This window comes from Pinus tabuliformis, chromosome Q (assembly GCF_031772625.1).
Source record: "Pinus tabuliformis cultivar Carrire ecotype Pingquan chromosome Q, CPIR1, whole genome shotgun sequence".
NCBI lineage: Eukaryota > Viridiplantae > Streptophyta > Pinopsida > Pinales > Pinaceae > Pinus > Pinus tabuliformis.
In genome coordinates this window covers 961,703,098-961,723,428 of record NC_142296.1, presented here as the reverse complement: position 1 = coordinate 961,723,428, position 20,331 = coordinate 961,703,098, and the positions used below count along the sequence as shown (strand labels likewise).

At 44.3% G+C, this 20,331-nt stretch overlaps 2 protein-coding genes across 3 annotated transcripts in view; one reads left to right on the top strand and one right to left on the bottom strand.

The window, feature by feature from the left end:
- The window catches only part of LOC149222677 (glycerophosphodiester phosphodiesterase GDPDL6-like), a 378,163-nt gene that overhangs the window by 7,991 nt on the left and 349,841 nt on the right, over positions 1 to 20,331 (bottom strand). The gene's annotated exons all lie outside the window — the stretch shown is intronic.
- LOC149222679 (uncharacterized) lies at positions 6,932 to 8,628 on the top strand. 2 transcript variants are annotated; one of them, XM_089385573.1, is made up of 3 exons: positions 6,932 to 7,046; positions 7,391 to 8,255; positions 8,338 to 8,628. In XM_089385573.1, exons 2-3 carry the CDS (start codon positions 7,397 to 7,399, stop codon positions 8,616 to 8,618), a joined length of 1,140 nt encoding a protein of 379 aa, XP_089241699.1. In that variant the 5' UTR covers positions 6,932 to 7,046; positions 7,391 to 7,396; the 3' UTR covers positions 8,619 to 8,628. The 2 variants fall into 2 exon arrangements, with proteins under 2 accessions (XP_089241699.1, XP_089241698.1); XM_089385572.1 differs by lacking the exon at positions 6,932 to 7,046 and having other exon boundaries at positions 7,347 to 8,255.

Sequence of the window (20,331 nt, the reverse complement as noted above, 5' to 3'; positions counted from 1 at the left end):
ACTGTTCTTGAAAAAACCGCGCCAATCACTACACCTAAAAAAAAAAAAAATCCGCTCCGAATTTTCGCTCCAACCCTTCCAGTGATGATCAGTCATCTGATGCCTTCTCGCTTCAGGTGTTACTGCAGCTCCACCTGATCACACAGCTATCTCTACATGTACAGATGTGCAACTAATGATACATCCCAGAAAAAAAAAAAACAAAATTAAGGCTACCTCTACCCTAAGCTCTGATACCAAGATAAAAATAATTAAACTTTGAATTAATCAGAAGGAGTTGCAGCTCACAGGTGAGAACACCACCTGGAGACTGCACTCAACATACAAGGAGGAGACTCTCGCTCACATTCACTCTCTGCCTTACATGAATGAATATTACATATTAAATACATCACTGAAAAATAGGTAGTTGTAAACAACCTCCTAAATTCTAGGAACAACTCCTAAACTAAGAAGATGCGTTACAACCACATAACCATTTCTCCATTAATTCTAACTGAATCATGGAGAAATATTGATATTTCTTTTGAAGTTTAAAATGATTTTAAAAATAAAAAAAAAATTATTATTAAAATTAATTTTACAGGAATTATATTTGATATTAATAAACCTGTTATAATAATATTTAAAAAAATTTAAATAAAATTAAAAAATATTTATAAATCAATAAAATCACTAAATATAATATAATGTATATTCAAAATTCAAATAATAAATATAATATATTCCATTCAGGAAAAAACGAGCTGAAAGCTTACTTGTGAGACGTGGTTTGGATATTTGCAAGTGTATTTTACTTTGTGTAATCTATGTATATATATTCAAAATTCAAATAATAAATATAATATATTTAATTCAGGAAAACGAGTTGAAAGCTTACTTGTGAGGTATGGTTTGGATATTTATCAGTGTATTTTACTTTGTGTAATACATTTTGTACAAGTAATTATTTATTTTAATTTTATTATATTATATAAGAAAATTTAATTCATTGTTATGTTTTTAATATATAATTGTTAAATTATAATATATTAATTAATAAACCTAATATATTCAATTGAGGATAAAAAGAAAATTTAATTCATTATTATGTTTTTAATATATAATTGTTAAATTATAATATATTAATTAATAAATATAACCTATTTAATTAGGAAAAAACGAGTTGAAAGTTTACTTGTGAGATGTGGTTTGGATATCTATGAGTGTATTTTACTTTGTGTAATATATTTTGTACAAGCAATTATTTATTTTAAGTTTATTATGATGATGATAATTAACATTCAGTGAGACAAAACTAATAAATATAATATATTTAATTGATTTAAAAACGAGTTGAAAACTTACATGTAAGATATGGTTTAGATATTTATGAGTGTATTTTACTTTTGTGTAATATAAATTATAATATATTAATTTTATTTATAATTAAATATTATGTAATATAAAATTAATATATTGCATGATATATATAATATTAGCATAATTATATTTATTATTGTAATATATATAATTTATAATTATATTTATAAATGTGGTTGAATTAATAGATTTATATCTACTACACAACCATATTAATAATTATTAATTATATTTTTTGTTAAAAATAAATTATTTTACATTAATAAATAAAAATAACCATAATCATATTATTGTATATTTATATATAATCCAACCCAATAACAATTTAATATAGTAAAATAATATAATACCATCACATAATATAATATAATATAATATAATATAATAGTAATATAATAATCTATATAACACTACATTACATAACAAAATATAACATTAATTATTTAAAAATATATTATATAATAATAATATACCATAAAAAAATTAGTAGATATATTATTATATATTTTAAATAATATTACACTAGTACAAAAATTTGTTATTATATTAAAAATTAACATACTAATAATATTTAGTTATTATTTAAAATATGTAATTATGTCTCACCACTCTATTATGGTTAATAATAATCATATATTTATCAATATAATTGTTAATATCTTTTCTATATTTACTTAAGAGTATATTAATAATATCAACTAGATTATATGTTAAAGTAAAAAACATTATACTCAAATTATATATATATATATATATATATATATATATATATATATATTACTCAACCCAAAGCAAATATTATATACCCAAGGGATTAACAAACCCAACATATTATTAATGTTATAAACTTACCGAAATAATAAACCCAACTAATAAACATTATAAACACAAGAAATTAATATAATAAATCTTTAGGATTAATAAACCTAAGTCCCTAATATTATAAACCCAAGGGATTAACAAACAAAATGTATTATTAATACTATAAACCCAAAGAATTAATATAACCAAGTCATTATTAATATTTATAAACCCAAAAGATTACTAAACGAAGGGATTAGTATTATAAACCAAGGGAATTTAATATTATAAACCCAGGGGATTAATATTAAAAACCCTAGGGATCAATAAAACATATATATATATATATATATAAAATTTTATTTTTAAGCCCACCAAAGATATTATATACCTAAAGGATTAATAAACTCAACGTACTATTAATATTATAAATTTAAATGAATAATAAATCCAACAAACAAACATTATAAACACAAGAGATTAATATAAAAAACCTTAAACCCAAGTCATTAATATTATAAACCCAAGGGATTAACAAACCCAATGTATTATTAATATTATAAACCCAAGAGATTTTTAATATTATAAACCCTCGAGATTATTAATAATAATAAACCCAAGGGCTTAATATAACCAAGTCATTATTATTTTTTTTACATAATCGGCTGTTGTTTGTATTCAAAAAAGATTGGGGAGACTAAGCTCCATTGTTACAAGGCAATATGCATGAGAAGCAGAGTAGGGAAATATAATAGGAGGAACAAAATCCCTTTTTCTTCTATCATTCTTAACTTTTTGAAATACCGAACTAGTGTAGATTTTAACAAACTGAAACAGTAGAAGGTAGAATTTGCAAGTCATGCTTAATCAATGTTTATATGACTGATTTGGCGGGCAGTGGATTCTTCAGGATTGCCTTCAAACACCTGCGTTCCTTAAATTTGTTGAGCTGGTGCTAGGAGCGTTATTTTTTTACGGGATGTACTTCAGGATGTCAATGGACTCTTGGACATGATTGCATCTGTTTGAGAGGTCATTGAACTACTCTTGAAGGGATGGAACTCTGTGAGGAAAGAGATTGAGGTCGGCCTCATGTTTCTCCTTAGTGATCTGAGCATGGGTATGGATTTTGGTGTCCAAGATCTTCTAGTGTGCTCGGATGTAATATCCCCAACCCGGAATATTCCCTAAACCCCAGCAAAAACTCCAACCAAATATGTGCAAATGATATAATAACCCAGAAGTGATAAAATAACAGTGGAACATCATATAATAATGTAAACCGGAAATATAAGCAGATACACAAGAAATGCAGCGAGAAAATCCTAAGCCATTTTATTATACTGAGCAATAAAATGAGTACAAGAGGTGACTAGACAGATGGCACCTCGACTTACACAAGGAAAGTGAAGAAATACTCTTAGAATGACAAGAATGGCCTCTCTGCGTGGATGTTGTTGTTGTGCTGCTATGAAACAAATGATGATTTGGGGCTGCTCCCCTCCTCAGAAAAAGCTAAAACTCTGGATTCAGGCTCTACTCAAGAAACCCAGAAAAACCCAGAAAGTTTTCCTGGAATGGTCAACCCCCGAAAAACACCCCCTTGGGGTTCTGCGCAGTTCCCCAATGCCCTGCGCTGCCACTGAAGAAAACCCCTCTAAACTCTGCCTGAAACACTACCTGAAACCCTACCAAAAATCCTCCAATGAGACAAGAGCTGGACCCCTGCTCAATCACCCAGCATAAATCCACCTGCAAACCCCAATCCTGCACTACAACCCAAAAAGAACTGCGTCCCTCTCCAAGTGCTACGCAGTCCTCCAAAATGCTGCTGGAATGCTGATGAACTACTACTAAAACACCAAAGGAAATACCTTGCCCGAGCAGGCACTGTTGAGAAGGTAAATCCCCTCTACGGATAGAGGCGATCCCTACTAGCCCAACAGGGGTCTAGCAACAATCACACAATGCCGTCACGCATGTTCCTAGTTACAATTAGACAAGAAGTAAAGAGCACCTACTTGGATTCCTGCGCTGTCGTTTGTCGAGGAGATGTTTCCTTTGCCCCTTCGCTTCAGCTGGTCATAGTCCTCCGCGATCCCCGCGAACGGACACCTGCACACACGAAAGGAAGACGAACGCAAGCATAAAATCTAGTAAAAGTAACTATATGCCAGTCAGAAAAGACATAATTCACATTTATCCATTGCATATAACAAACGAGAATGGAACAATAATGGCAGTCATCTATTATTAATTTTGAATAGAGAAGAGTACAACCAAATGTTCTGACGTCGATAAACTTCTCAGGAGGGATCAGTCAGCATGTGTCTCAAGCATTCACCTTTGAAGATGGTTCTCCCAAGACAAACTAGTCTCTCTCTCTCACACAAATGTCACAAACAAACTTCCCAAAGCAATCAATCACTTCCACTCCTAACACACCACACCTATAGCAGCAATCTGAGCACTACAAGCTCTTGTATAATCCAAGCTAAATCTAGCTATCCTCTAACTAGCTGCTCATGGTAATGGTGGAGGTTTATATAGGAGAAGGAGTCTCCTAGAAAGGTGGAAGGATGAGCTTATCTTCAAGGGGAGTAGTTGCAAAGAGTCGAACAGACATGCCATAGAAGGGAGTCGACATTCACAAAGCTAACAACCAAGCCTGGAAAGATCTGGAAGGCTGGTTGTTTGAACAAATTCGCCCAAACTGGATCAGCGCGGATTATATGGAGACTGCCGCGCTGTCAGCACATGACAGCAACTGAACGAGCCATGTCAGCGCGGAAGGACACGTGAAAGCCGCGCTGTGCGTCATCGCGGAAAAGTGATGTTCTTCCGCGATGGCAGCGCACGAAATACACTGTGGGGCGCTGGTCATCGCGGTTATTTTAGGAACAGACGCGCTGATGCACAAAACTTTGGAAAAATGGGTTTTTTAGCCAGTTCAGGGCACAACACTCAGTGATTGTGACTTCTTTGACACAGCAGGGTGACTGACAGGAAGGCAGTGACAAATTACTGTGTAACAGATGCCCCCTAAAGCATGAAGACCGAGAGAGTGGGAGGGGTGAAATGCTTTACAACACACGCCGAACTGAAACACCACCAGGAAGTACCGAAAAATCTCTGACAATCATGTACACGCAGTCTCGGCATGGGCGCAGCCATCCAAAAGACATGCAAAACTGGTCTATAGTGTGGACGCAGCCACCCAGATAAAAAGACCATAATAATGACAAGGTATGGGCGCAGCCATCCATGAAGACTCAGGTATGGGCGCAGCCATCCACTGATGAGTTATGATTATCCACAAAATCGCAACCTGGACCACAGTGAGCAAGGATCCAGGGTCTTGCGCTCCATCTCGACCCGAACAGAGTACAAGTCCACACATGTGAATACAGGGGTTGAAGTCGAACATGTATGAACATCGCCTGATTACCGGTCAATGATGAGAACCGTTAACAGACGCGAGAGGTACCACCAATAATGACAATGGCCCTCAAGGTACTATAGGTACAATCCGTAGCGTGTGAATCAATGAGCTGGTGTCGAACACCCACGGAATCATCCGATCGCAGGCCAATGATGCAAACCTTGCGTCGAACACGAAGAACCTGCCATTGAGGCATGCAGGCTCCAAGGCACCTGGAAAGAGTCTCTAAGTCACGTTCTCGGATAATGAGTTGATGTCGACGAGAAGTGGCTTTGATCGAAGGTGGGCCATAATAATTCCCACATCAGCGACACGAGACAGAGGTATAATAATTTGTGATGAGATAGCGAACGAGGTTGCTTTGTGGCAGAGGACAACTTCTCTTGAACACATAACGGCACTATAACGGATTTGGCAGTACTTGACATTAAATGAGCAGCGGATAAGATGATGATAGCAATGAACAGATGAGAGGTCAAATAGGATATCCCAAACCCATGGAGGCTAGTGAAAACGAGGTGAGATGACCCCACCCAGACACGAAACAGCGGAGTGCCATGTTCAAGAGCGACGTACTGCCGAGACGACTGCAATCAAAGTTCCATTTTCCCCACCTTTGCAGGCAGGTACCCCGATTATTTTTGGGTGACAAGCTTGACGGGGATAACATATGCTTGAAGAGTGTCATTTCGACGATGTCCGATGTCATTAAGTGTTTAACGAGCCTGACAAAGGGAAAACTCGGCGTCTTTTCTTATTTAGAGAGTCTGAAAAGAATGCGGAAAAGGAGACTCCAGGGGGGTCCTTTTTCGTACAGTTGTGTCTCTCGAGCCCGAAAAAGTGTAAACCTATGCTCGAAAGAACCGCCCGGCCATTACAACCGAGGAGTACTTTTCATAAAGAGTGTCGCCGACCGGAAAAAGTAAAAAAGTGGTCGAAGACACGTCGTTTTAGAGCCAATATCGAGTGCGAAACGACAAACACCCGGCGATCTTTTTGGTTTAACGGTCGGAAAAAGAGCTTAAAAACGACCGTCTTTCGTTCCTTTTAACGAGCTGAAAGAGAGCTCGGCCATCTTCTCTCGTTTAACGTCGGAGAAGAGCTTAGAGACGACACTTTGGGAATCACATGAATCACGGATTGTCATAACCAAGCGGCGATACCTGTACCTGCACAAGGGCACTACCCGCATAAATCCATTCAATACACGTAAAAAACATATGAAACATGCTTGAAAACAGAACCAAGTTTAGTTTCATGGCTAAAAATGGAAAAAACCCAAAAAATATGGTAATTTAGGATTTTTACTATAAATAGGAGGGTAAAATAAGTCATTTTTACCATTTCACTATTCGGAGTGCAAAGAACGTGGAGAAGCCAAAAAGTTGACGGAGCGATTTCCAGCCCATCCGGAGACCATTTCCAGATCTGCTTCTTCCAGGTAGGTTCCCATTCGTTTGCCCTGCATTCTAGTTCATTTTAGTAGTTTTTTAACGGTAGAATAGGCCCAATTGGGCATTTTTATTTGCATGGGTGCGCCCTCGGTCAGCGCGGAAGTTGCCCACGGGGTCGCGCTGATCGAAAAAGGGTCAATGTAACCAACCACGGTTCAGCGCGGAAAAGGCGTGTTCTTCCGCGCTGACCCCGCATTTTAACAAAGAGCTGCCATGGTCAGCGCGGCTGTTTTTAAAACAGTCGCGCTGGCGCGGAAAAATTTTATTTCTTTAAAAATGGACGTGAATTTTTCCTGGAACTTCTTCTGATTGGTTTTATTTGTTCATGCAGGACATCATGGCTTTTCAATGGCAGGAGAGAGTCCATGATGTGGAGGATGTGGCTGCTTGGGGAGATGTGAATTGTTGCAACGCCATGCGGGCGTGCGGATTCATGAAATTCTTCCTCACGCCGCGCTTGAGGGCCCAGCACGACCTTCTTGAGATGCTAATCAGAGCCTGGAACCCAGTGGATCAGAAGTTCACAATTCGTGGTCATGACATCGAGTTCGACCACATGGATATTTTCTTCCTGACCGGGTTGTCGCGCCGAGGTGCGAGGCCCATCTTAGAGGGGCAGCGACCTAGCGGTGGTACCCTGGATGATTTAATGGCTGAGGTCTGCCCAGGGGCGGTAAAGACGCGGAGTGGGAAATGCGCGATTCCCACAGTGAGAGACATAGTGCTGCGCACCATTCTGTTCATGGTGACCCGGGCAGCGGGCAGCATGGCGAACCATGAGGCGTCTAAGACCCATCTCCTGCTAGCCCTTGAGTGTCTCGAGCCTGTCGTGTTCGATTGGTGCACCGCAGTGTGCAACAACATGAAAAGGCAGTTGAGCAATTGCCGGCGCGGAGAGACGAAGCAATTCGGGTATGGATCGATCCTGGTCCCGCTCATTCTGGAGCGAGTACCAGCCATGCGGCTGCAGTCTATGGCTGTGGATGCCCCCAGAGAGCCTCGAGAGACGAGGGCTACTCGATGGGCTCGGGTCATGCCACGTGGGGGTGGCGGCCGACCACATAGCTGGGGGGCATACTTCAGAGACTGGCTGGATCAGCAGGAGATCTTCGTACAGGATTGGCCATATGCGGGGATGGATTTCCGCAATGATCCTGACTTGGCGCTGCCTCCGGGTGAACAGTGGGATGATGCAGGTATGACACTTTTTGTCTTTTGAGTTTTGCATATTTTATTTTTATTTTTTGTACATGTCCTAATGAATGTCTCCTCATGCAGATGTAGGACCTACTAGACCGATTGGCCTGGCTGTCACGGCACGGAGAGAGGGCCTAGGAGCCGGAGCTTTGGCCTTAGCCCTTCCAGCGGCCAACACACCAGAGGTTGTGGCTCGCAACCTTGAGGGGTTGCTGGAGGGGATACCGGATTTCCAGGGGGTCGAGGAGGTCCCTGTGGAGCATCAGATCCACACAGTGGGTGTGGAACCCAGAGTGCACCGCCTTTTGAGGCGGGTAGCACGAGCGGCTGTGTACTACAGAGAGCACCACCCAGCCGATTAGTCACCTAGGTTTTATTTCCACTGTTATTTTGAGACATTATGACTCGGATGTACTGAGATTTTGGGACACGTACTTCTATTTTTGAGCGCCTTAGTGCGCCACACGATATATATATATATACATACCGGTTTTTGGATGAGTCGTTGTTACATATGATGATGTGTTATCTGTATTATGCGTTGCCTTAGTACAATTTGTGATCTTATGTATGGATTCGCATGACACTCGACTCATGGATTTTATATGTTTAATGCAAGCTTAAAAACACACGTGCAAACTATGCTTGAAATGACTTATTTACATATGCTTATGGTCTTACTATGCTGCTCTTTCCTTCTTGTATGATGTTTATCTGTTTCGCAAATATCTGTCTAACACACGATTTGCTAATGCATCAGTCAACGTATTTAATCGTCTTGGAATATGCTGATAAGTAATGAAATCAAAATTCCGTTCTAACAATCTCACACGTAGGTATAACCTTAATATGCGCTGGTCTCTGACGGAATATCGCCTGTTAAGCTGATGAACCACCAACTGGGAGTCCAGGTTTACCACTAGTTCCCGGATGCCGAGATCAACTGCTTCGGCGAGTAATTCTATTACAGCACTGTACTCGGCAACGTTGTTAGTGGTACGACCTAGGCACACTCCCTGCAGGTTTATCAACTCCCCGTGAGGATCGTAGATCACCCACGCTGCCGAAGACAAATTACAAGTACTACGGCAGGCACCATCGGCGAAACCAATATAAGGAGTACGAGACATCTGCGCAGGAAAGAGAAAGCATAATAAGGGGCAAAAACACGCCTTCACACCAAAGCAAAAGAAAACTCATGCAATAAAACTCAAAACACACGTATATACAAAGTGACTGTGAGCAGTTATGCATAGTACTTTTTCAGATAGAGCCCATTTCGGGGCTTGTCGAGAGGATTCCCTTCATAATCAATCAACTCATATGCGCCCTTTTGTAAAACACGTTTCACGATGTAGGGGCCTAACCACATGGGTTCGAGTTTTCCTGCCCCCAGCTTATCTTTAGCTTGATCGTAGAGCAGTACTAAATCTCCCTCAACGAAGGAACGGGGGTGAATATTCTGATCGAAGTGAGCCTTGACTCTCTTCTTCTGCGCTTCGATAGCCAGAGAGGCCAAACGACGAGTCTCGTCTAACCGTTCTAGGTAAAGAAGTCGTTCCTCCACCGAAGTGGTGTTGGGGAGCAACTCGACAGCTAATTTTAATGAAGGAATTTCACATTCGACGGGAAGGGTAGCCTCTAGCCCATAGACTAATTGAAACGGGGTGAAACCGGTGGCATCCTTCACAGAAGTCCGGTAGGCCCACAAGGCCGGGAAAAGCATTAGGTGCCAGTTTGACTTGTGCGTATTGACAGTGCGTTGAAGCATGGTGATCAAAACTTTGTTCACAGCTTCAACTTGACCGTTTGATTGAGGATAGTAGGGTGACGAACTATCTTGACGCAAGCCTAGCTGGTTTGTTAACTCTGTCATCATATGATTTCGGAAATGCTTTCCATGATCTGTAACAATGGCCTGAGGGACTCCGAAGCGGGTGATGATATGATTGAATAAAAACTGCGCCGCTGTGTGACCGTCTTCGTTTAATGTAGGCATTGCTTCGGCCCACTTGGTGAAATAATCCACGGCAACGATAATGTACCCATGCCCCCCGGCCGAACGAGGGTTACAGGACGTATAATCGATGCCCCATTTGGCAAATGGACCGACGGTTACTACAGGGTGCAGTGGTGCAACAGGTGCACGCATCTTCCGGTGGTAAACCTGGCATTCATGGCATGCGCGTACAGCAAGGATACAATCCTTGAATATAGAGGGCCAGAAATAACCAGCGCGGAGGATCTTTTGAGCGGTAGCGTATCCGGACATGTGACCGCCACAAGCGCCAGAGTGGCAGTCATTCATGACTCGCTCAGCTTCCTCGAGAGTTAAGCAGCGGCGAAGAAGGGAATCGACGCCGAGGCGGTACAGGGTGTCGCCCAATATGCGATATGGTTGAGCCTGATGACGGATCCGTCGTCGGGCTTCTTTTGATGTATTAGGACGAAACGAGGACGTTTGTAGATATACAATGATGTCTCCGTACCAAGGGTCGAGAGTGCTGATGAGAAAGAGTGTTTCATCCGGAATGCGCTCCTCTACAGGAGATGGTGCAGATTGAGATGGTAAGGAACAGAGCAGTTCAGCAAAGACCAGGGATTTCTTGGACTTGGCGGCAGTAAATTCCAAGTCGAACTCTTGGAGGATCACAATCCACTTCGAGTACTTGCCCCCCAGTAACTGACGTGATAAAATGTAGGTCATGGGGTTGCAGTCAGAGATCACGGTCGTTGTGCGCAACAGGATGTAATGACGGAAACGTTGGACGGCACATACCGCAGCCAATGCCAACTTTTCGACATATGCATAGCGAGTCTCCGTGTCAAGGAGGTTGCGACTAAGATAGTATACAACATGCTCTGAGCCATCGTCATCATCTTGCACTAAAACCATGCCGATGGTGGTAGCGGCGGCGGCCAGATAAAGGGTGTAGTCACGGTGGTAATTTGGAGGTCTTAGGAGCGGAGCGGAGACCAGAAGGTCTTTAAGATGCTCGAAAGATTGTTGAGCGATAGCGTCCCAATGAAAGGGCGTGTCTCGCTTTAGTAATCGCGTGAAACCCTTGGCCACCTCGGCATAATTTGGGATGAATCGTCTGAGAAAATTGGCTTTTCCCTGCAAGCTTTGTAATTGCTGTAGAGTGGCAGGGGGAGGAAGATTCACGATGGCCTCGACTTTGAGGGGATCCAAACGGATGCCTTCTCGGGAGACGATAAACCCGAGTAGTCGGCCAGATTCCACGCAGAAGACACACTTATGCGGATTGAGTCGAATACGATAGTGTCGACAGCGAAGGAAGATTTCGCGTAAATGCGATGGATGGTCTTGACGTTTAGCTGAATGAGCGGGTAGATCATCCAGGTAAGGCTGTACGATGTTTCGGATATCATGAAAAGCATACGACATCGCACGCTGGAAAGTGGCACCGGCATTTTTAAGACCGAAAGGTAGCTTCTTGTAAGCGAAGGTGCCCCAAGGACAAATGAAAGCGGTCTTGTGCTGGTCTGCGGGGGCTATGTTGATCTGGTTGTAACCAGAAAAGCCGTCCATGAACGAATAAATTTCGCTTCCTGCGCAATCATCGATAAGCTGATCGATAAAGGGCGTAGGAAAGTTATCTTTTGGACAGGCGCGATTGATATCGCGATAGTCAACACAAACCCGAATAGTGCCCTGTTTTTTATTTACAGGGACTATATTAGATACCCATTCCGTGAGGGGAATGGCATAAATAAAACCAGCTCGAAAAAGCTTTTCAACTTCGGCCTTGATGGCTGCAGCCTTTCGAGGGTGCACCGGGCGTAAACGCTGACGAACAGGCTTAGCCCCAGGATAGGTAGGAATTTCGTGCTCCACGATACTGGGGTCAATGCCGGGCATTTCTTCGTAAGACCATGCGAAAACATCACGAAATTCACGAAATAGATCTGTATAGATTTGAATTTCCTGAGGAGTACATGTGACTCCAATGTGAATATTTTCGACAACTCCGGTTTTGACGGAGATGTCGATAGCCAAAGTCTGCGTAATGTTGCCCATGTTCCCTTCCGAGGACACTTGATATAACTGGATAGGTGTTTGGAGAGGGATATGTGGGAGACATGAAGCAAACTTTCCGAGACACGTGGCCATTTCCGAATAAGGAGGGAGGAACGAAGAGCGATGGTGGTGATCAAACCAAGGGGGCTCTTCGAGAGACATAGTCTCGATAATAGCCTCGTCGGATGGGAATGATTCCTTCAGGGGGTCCGAGGTGGCCTTCTCTCCCAACCAGGGGAAGGTTTGAGGTGAATCGGGAACGCTGCTTGGAAAAGCAGGTCCGGAGGGTGAAGCCGATGCAGCAACTATTTCGATGTAGTTGAGCTCGGCTGGGCTCAACGGCATCATCTCGCCCCATGAGTCTTCTTGATTCACGGGAGGGAGAACCCATGGATCAGAATGGGTCCTGATCATGTTAATGGAGGCGAGATTTGGAGGTGGGAGGGGAAAGACTCCCATCAAGGAGGGATCTTTAAATAATCCGGCACCCACACTCTCGAGCGATTTGAAGGTATGCTCCACGAATGGTATATTCCCTTCAGAAGATGAAGCAAAAAAGGAGAGCTGGTCGACCGTGACGATCTTTCCTTGATGGGGAAAACGAACGACACGGAATAAGGAGGAAGCCACGGCCTGCATGGCATAAGTCCAGCTTCGTCCTAGAAGGAGGTTGTAAGTGAGGTTAGCATCAACGACTTCAACCTCGACTTCTACGGTTTTGCCTTCTAAAGAGATAGGTAAACGCGGGAGGATACCGAGTGGACGAGATTCTCTTCCATCGAACGCCTCTAGGGTGGTGGGAGACTGGTTCAGAGCAGGCGAACCAAGAGCCTTCCAACAAGCAACTGACATGATGCAGGTTGAGGCTCCCTCATCAATGACAGTACGGTGAATCGTCTTGCCTTTGATGAGAACCTGTATAAGGAAGGCCACCTGATGAGGTAATCTCTGCGTAAAACCTTCGAGGTCGAAAGAAATGAGATCCGAATCTGCCGGGTCGATGCCACCAATCGCTGATAGCAAGGACTTCCTCTGGGAGGGGCAGCTCTGGAGGACTTCTAATGCGGACATAGCAGACGGAGCCTGAGCTAAGTCCTCGACAATGCTATAATGCTGTGCGGCACGAGCATTGGGGTTATAAGATGACTTCCTGAGTACACCTTTGGGAGGGGGTCGGGGGATCGTCTCGGTGCTGGGCCGTTCGATGTGAAGAGGGCCAGAACTAGACGTGGGAGCGCTGGAGGGGACCTCTGGCTCCTTCCCGGCTGAAGATGGATAATCTTTCGTTCGAGTCGTGACGTGGACGGGAACGGTTCCTGCCATGAAAACTTGAGAACCGAACGAGGAAGAGGATTGAGAAGGGTCTGCCACCTGATGCGTCTGCTGGGATGGGAAAGGCTCTTTAAGCACGGCGGGGGACCCTGAAGCACCTTTTAAAAGCCGACTAACCTCGGTCCGCCTAGGGCAGTCCTTGGTGTAGTGATCCTCTTCGCAAATGAGGCAGGGATACTTAGGCTTCCGCTTGGCTCCGTCCTCGGTGGGAGGTTTAGGAGAATTTTGCTTAGGTTGTCCGGATTTTTCTTTAGCCTTTCCTTTCTTTTTGCCTTTTGAGGATTTGTCTGCCGCGGTGGACTGAACGGCGTTTACCTCGGAGGTATTCCCAGAAATAGATGGACTTTGAGAAGCATTCTCGTTAGAGGTGCTTTGTTTCTGCTTCCCAGAGTTTGCGGTTGATTTCTTACTTGGTGAATTCACGGAGCCGATAACTCCATCGACAGACGGTTTCGGTGGGGTTTTGGCTTGTCCGGGCCTCGGGGCATCTGGCAAATAGTCATACAAAGTACCTGACTGAGAATATACCAAGTCAAGGTACTGAGCTCGCGCAATCGCTTGCTCTTCAGTTACACACGCCCCCATTGCAATATCTTTGGCAATTTTAGGGACAAAGGACGTGGTGAACCAGTCGGTCAGGAGTTGATCGGGAATCCAAAATTTAATCAAACGACGGCGCCTTCTCCATTCATGTATATGATCAGAGATGTGCGTTGCCGTATCCTGTTTCAGAGACGTGAGCAAATGGGTCCCAGTCTCGTACCGAATGGGTAACTGGAAATGAGTAAGAAAGGCCATAGCCAACGAGTTAAAGTCTGAAAACATACCGCGATTAAGTTCGATGTACCATTTTGCGGCTGAACCAGTGAGAGTCCTCTGGAAGAGGCGTAGTCGAATAGAATCATCAAGCCATGAGTTAGATGAACACCAAAGGTGGTATGTCATTACGTGGGCTTGAGGATCTTCTCCGGCTTTGCCGTCGAACTTTGGACAGTCACCTGGTATTTTGGTTGGAACCGACGGCCACCATGAGTTATGCAAAATAGGATCATTTGTTAACTTGGACACATCGGGCAGTTCCAACGTAGCCAAAAATGGAAGCTGCGGGTTGAAGGACATCTGTGGCTGAGGGTTCGAGGCAATATTAGGGTTCCACCCAGATTGGGGTTGCCCCCACGAACTTTGTCCAGACGGACCTGGTCCGAAAGGACCGGCCGCATAGGAATTTTGCCCTGATGGACCTGGTCCGAAAGGACCTGGCACATAGGGAGTTTGTCCGTAGGGGTTTTGTCCGTGTGCGGACGACTGTCCCTGTGGTTGCCCCCCAGCTCCCCATGAATTAGCAGCTTGCCCACCAGGTTGACCATATTGATAATTTTGATAAGGAGTGACCTGTGGTCGCTGATAATTTTGGTAAGGAGCATACTGATTTTGCCCCTGGGGTTGCTGGTAGCCATGTGACTGCTGGGTCGCATACGGAGCCTGGTAGGCAGGCTGCGTTTGATATGGAGGTTGATAACCTGTTTGAGTCTGAGGCCCAGAGTATTGTCCTTGAACCGGTTGAGGTTGGACTACACGTCCCGAAGGTTGACTTGGCCGGATTCGGGATGGGCCTGGTTGGCCAGCAGGATAACCCTGCTGAACGCCAGCCGGCCCCTGTGCCACCAAGGGTTGTCTTCGCGGAACGGTTGGTCGAATGGGTTGGATAGCTGGCTGGCGCCGAGGCTGGCCAGCGGGTCCAGGTTGACGGTGAGGGTAGGCCCCGGGTTGATTTGGCTGTATAGACGGTTGGCCCGTGGGTCCCCCACCGTAACCGGGTTGGGAAGAGGGTTGGGCTTGCTGTACGGCAGGCTGCCCTCTTGGGTAAATAGGCTGGGCAGAGGGTTGCCCCCCTTGCCCAGAAGGGTTTGCGTTTCGAGGGGTAGGTGGGCCCTGTTGAACATAGGGTTGTCCACCTTGGCCATAAGGGTACCCTTGCTGAACGGCTGGTTGATTAGAGGGATTGTAAACTGAGCCAGTTGGTCCAGAGGGGTATCCTGGCTGGAAACCAAGCTGGTCTTGAAAAGACGGTTGCTCGGGCTGCCCAATAGGTTGATTCTGATATGGGTATGGCGGACCTCCCATGTCCATAGGTTGTTCTTGGTAAGGTTGACCTTGAGGATGCCCAGATTGTCCTGGGTCAGGCGGGCCATATAACGGTTGCCCTTGAGGGGGCTGCCCGTAGAATGACGGGTCCTGATTGGGTGGTCCGATGGGGTGCCGAGGAGGGTCTCGGTTTCCAAAGTATCTAGTAGCGTTGCCATACATGACATTCAAGGATTCCTCGTTCTCTTCGAACGGGTGGTGAGGGAGACCTGAGATTTCCTCAAGGAACTCCCCATTCGCATCGAAGAAGAAAATAGGACCATCGTAATCTGGGTCTGTTATAGGTTCCCCATAAGCATCATACGGTCCTGATCCTGGAATGCCTCCAACAAAAGAACCAGCTTGAGGAGCTTCAGACGAGGGAATCGGCGCAGCACTGACGACCGGAGTCGAACGTGCTACACAAACAGTAGGTTGAGCGGGAACTGAGGTGACGATCGGGTTGAGTTCTGAGGTGAGGGGTGGGAAAAGAGGCTGTGAAACAAAAGGGCCAATTGAGGCCGCAAGAGAAGGATCCCATATGGTGGTAGAAGTTGTTCTAGCATCATACCTATCCCTGAGCGATTGATATCGCGGAGGGAGGGGAGATGAAGAGGGGATCGGAGTCTCAATGTCTGTGACCGCGGGGGTCTCGGTGTCTGTGACCGCGGGTGTTTCACCCGTGCTGGAAGCTGCCCCCTCCATCGGAGATGACATACCTAAAGGGGTACGGGGGGTTTGGGGGGTATCCCAATCTTCTTCCCAGACGGGATTCCAATCCTCCAAGTAATCTGGGTTGCTGGGGGACCGTACGTTAATAGGCTGTACACTCGGTACAATGGGAAGAGTACCGCCTTCAACTGGTACCTCAGGAGCAACAGAGGATTGAGAACCTAAGTCACTTGTACCGGGAGGTGACGGGTCAGCCAGGATGACCAGACCCCTTAGAACTCTTAAGGGAAACTATCGATAAAAGCCTACTCAAAACTATCGCACACAAGATCTAAAAAGGAAATGTTATCGTGGCCAAATTAATTTTTAAAGACGCAAAGACCAAACTTGACCTTTTCATATTTCAGGAGTCGAGAAAAGGACAAAGATGACTCCAGTCTCCTTCGAATGTTTAATGAGCACGAAGTGACAAGACGCTCACAGGCACCTTTTCGTTTAGGGAGTCCGAAAAGGATCAAAAGTGACTGCTCTGAAACTTCTAGGTAGAGGGTGTGCCAAACTCTTCGCAAAACCACAGAATACTTTTTAGGGTACGGGTGGTCAATCTTCGTGAATGCTGTGTTCACTGCATTGCGAATTGTAGGGCGGCCGACTCGGCTTCCTATGGATAAAGGATAAAAGCCTAGTGGGGTCTCCCTATATACTCGACGGTACGTGGGAGCGCAGTCCGTATTAGACCACTATCGAGTCACAGAAGGAGGAATCACCCAACCCAATGTGAAACAACAGTGACTATGTTTTAAGACGCCGGAACACGTCTCTAACCTAGACCTCTAAATATTTGCGTTTAGTTCCAATGCGTTTTTAGATTCATTTGGTTCATTTTATAGTTGATCTTGAGATTAAGTTTCGATTTCAAGCTCTATCGTATGTTCGCTCACAATTACTTAGATGCAATCTATATGCAAAAGAATTTCGTTTTCGTTCAATGAATTCTAGCTACGAGAGGGTAAAGAATTTTGAAGCAAAACGAAAACAAACAAACAAGTAGCTAAATGCAACTAAAGCGAGGAAAGGAAACTTTTCTTTTGAAAAACGGAAATCAATGAAATGTTCTTTTCCTTTTCGAACAAGCTACTAATTCATTTCTTTTTATTGACATAACACATCTAAAGGAATTTGGAGGAACTTGAACACCAAGTAAACTACTTAATGAGAGCACACGAAGTTCCCTAAAACTCAACCAAAGCTTCGAAATCAAAGGGAAACTAGGCAATGCACGAGCTATGTGATCTAAGCTCTGCAAAACAAGCAAGGATTGCAAGCAAGGAGGAAGTGCAAAAGATCACTTGGAAGCACAAACCAATACACTCTAACAATCACTGAAAAATTGTGAAGGGCGAGTCTAGAACGAGCTGGTCAATCAAGCAAACAGGGATCCTTACGGCAGGCTTGACACACACACGGCCGCTAGATGTCCTAGGGTTCGAAGCGTGAAATCAAATAGAGAAAAGCAAACATCCGATGGACCAGAGTTGCAACCAGTCAATTAGAGACTCAAACACAATCCAGCAATTGCAAAAGTCAGGACGAACATGTGAACCAAGCAGCTAGAAGGGAAGTTGTTCGCAAACTTAAAACCAAGCAAAACGAAACCCTACGGAGTTGAGCTTCGTAATCAAACAGTTCAAAGTTCAGAGAGTAAAAAACAAGTCATCAGACAAGTGGGGAGAAGCAGGGAAAGTCACAGCAAGAGGTTCAGGAGGTCAAATCTGACAAAAAGAAATTTTTCAGGCTCAGCGCGGGTAGCCTTCAGCAACTCTGCGCTGACAGGGGGAGGCCTTCAGCAACTTTGCGACGTCAGCGCGGAAAGACAGGGAAAAAGCGCGCTGCCCTAGGACAAACGAGGTCAGCGCGGATATACGACACACAGACGCGATGACTTAAAACGCAAAGGAGAGGGGGCGCGATGTCAGCGCGGAAGAACACGAATAAAGCGCGCTGCCCTTGAAAACGAGGTCAGCGCGACTGTTAGACGTACAGGCGCGATGAAGAGAAAACCAAAGAACAGGGACGCGATGTCAGCGCGACTGTTCCGAAATAAAACGCGCTGGGAGTAAAAAACAAGGAGAGCCAAAACAAAAACTTCCCAAACCAAAGGCAGGAGCTTTTTAATAATAAAAACGCTTTCCAGAAACACCCAGAAAGTTCATAAGCCTCAAAAGACAATCCCAAACCAACAAAGAGACCAATCAAAGTCAAACACAAAAGTGGACTCAAAAACAAAAAGGCTGATCCCCAGCGGAGTCGCCAAATTGTTGAGAAGGTAAATCCCCTCTACGGATAGAGGCGATCCCTACTAGCCCAACAGGGGTCTAGCAACAATCACACAATGCCGTCACGCATGTTCCTAGTTACAATTAGACAAGAAGTAAAGAGCACCTACTTGGATTCCTGCGCTGTCGTTTGTCGAGGAGATGTTTCCTTTGCTCCTTCGCTTCAGCTGGTCATAGTCCTCCGCGATCCCCGCGAACGGACACCTGCACACACGAAAGGAAGACGAACGCAAGCATAAAATCTAGTAAAAGTAACTATATGCCAGTCAGAAAAGACATAATTCACATTTATCCATTGCATATAACAAACGAGAATGGAACAATAATGGCAGTCATCTATTATTAATTTTGAATAGAGAAGAGTACAACCAAATGTTCTGACGTCGATAAACTTCTCAGGAGGGATCAGTCAGCATGTGTCTCAAGCATTCACCTTTGAAGATGGTTCTCCCAAGACAAACTAGTCTCTCTCTCTCACACAAATGTCACAAACAAACTTCCCAAAGCAATCAATCACTTCCACTCCTAACACACCACACCTATAGCAGCAATCTGAGCACTACAAGCTCTTGTATAATCCAAGCTAAATCTAGCTATCCTCTAACTAGCTGCTCATGGTAATGGTGGAGGTTTATATAGGAGAAGGAGTCTCCTAGAAAGGTGGAAGGATGAGCTTATCTTCAAGGGGAGTAGTTGCAAAGAGTCGAACAGACATGCCATAGAAGGGAGTCGACATTCACAAAGCTAACAACCAAGCCTGGAAAGATCTGGAAGGCTGGTTGTTTGAACAAATTCGCCCAAACTGGATCAGCGCGGATTATATGGAGACTGCCGCGCTGTCAGCACATGACAGCAACTGAACGAGCCATGTCAGCGCGGAAGGACACGTGAAAGCCGCGCTGTGCGTCATCGCGGAAAAGTGATGTTCTTCCGCGATGGCAGCGCACGAAATACACTGTGGGGCGCTGGTCATCGCGGTTATTTTAGGAACAGACGCGCTGATGCACAAAACTTTGGAAAAATGGGTTTTTTAGCCAGTTCAGGGCACAACACTCAGTGATTGTGACTTCTTTGACACAGCAGGGTGACTGACAGGAAGGCAGTGACAAATTACTGTGTAACAGGCACTCAAAGTCCCTTGGGGCTAAGGGTGAGATCTCCGAACGGAGACACTCGATGCACTAAACAGTGCTACAGACTAGCTAAACAGCTAGCGTGCTCAGAAGTCGAAATGACTAGCTCAAAATGCACATCACTGAATGATCCAAAATGAAGGGGCTCCTATCTATTTTATAGCCTTTGTCTCTCACAATCCCTAAGCTCCTCCTGCATGATTCCCCTCTTGCCACGTGTTCATTTCCTCCTACGCATTTCCTCCATGTGTCTGCGTGGGCTCCATTTCTGCGTCCCCCTTTGGCCCCCTTGGCTCCCTTTTAAGTCACAACGTTGTGCTACCTAGGAAGTGACTTTTTATTCTAAAGTGAGTTATGTTCCCCCTTCCTCACTTTTTATTTACAAATAACTATAGAAGGCAAAAATTGAACAAAATCGAATATTCCAATTAGCCAT

Bases quoted from the DNA above. Each gene is read 5' to 3' on its own strand.
- LOC149222679 (XM_089385572.1), top strand. From the start codon at position 7,385: ATGCAGGACATCATGGCTTTTCAATGGCAGGAGAGAGTCCATGATGTG. The intron at 8,256-8,337 runs GTATGACACTTT...CTCCTCATGCAG, and splicing joins TGAACAGTGGGATGATGCAG to ATGTAGGACCTACTAGACCG.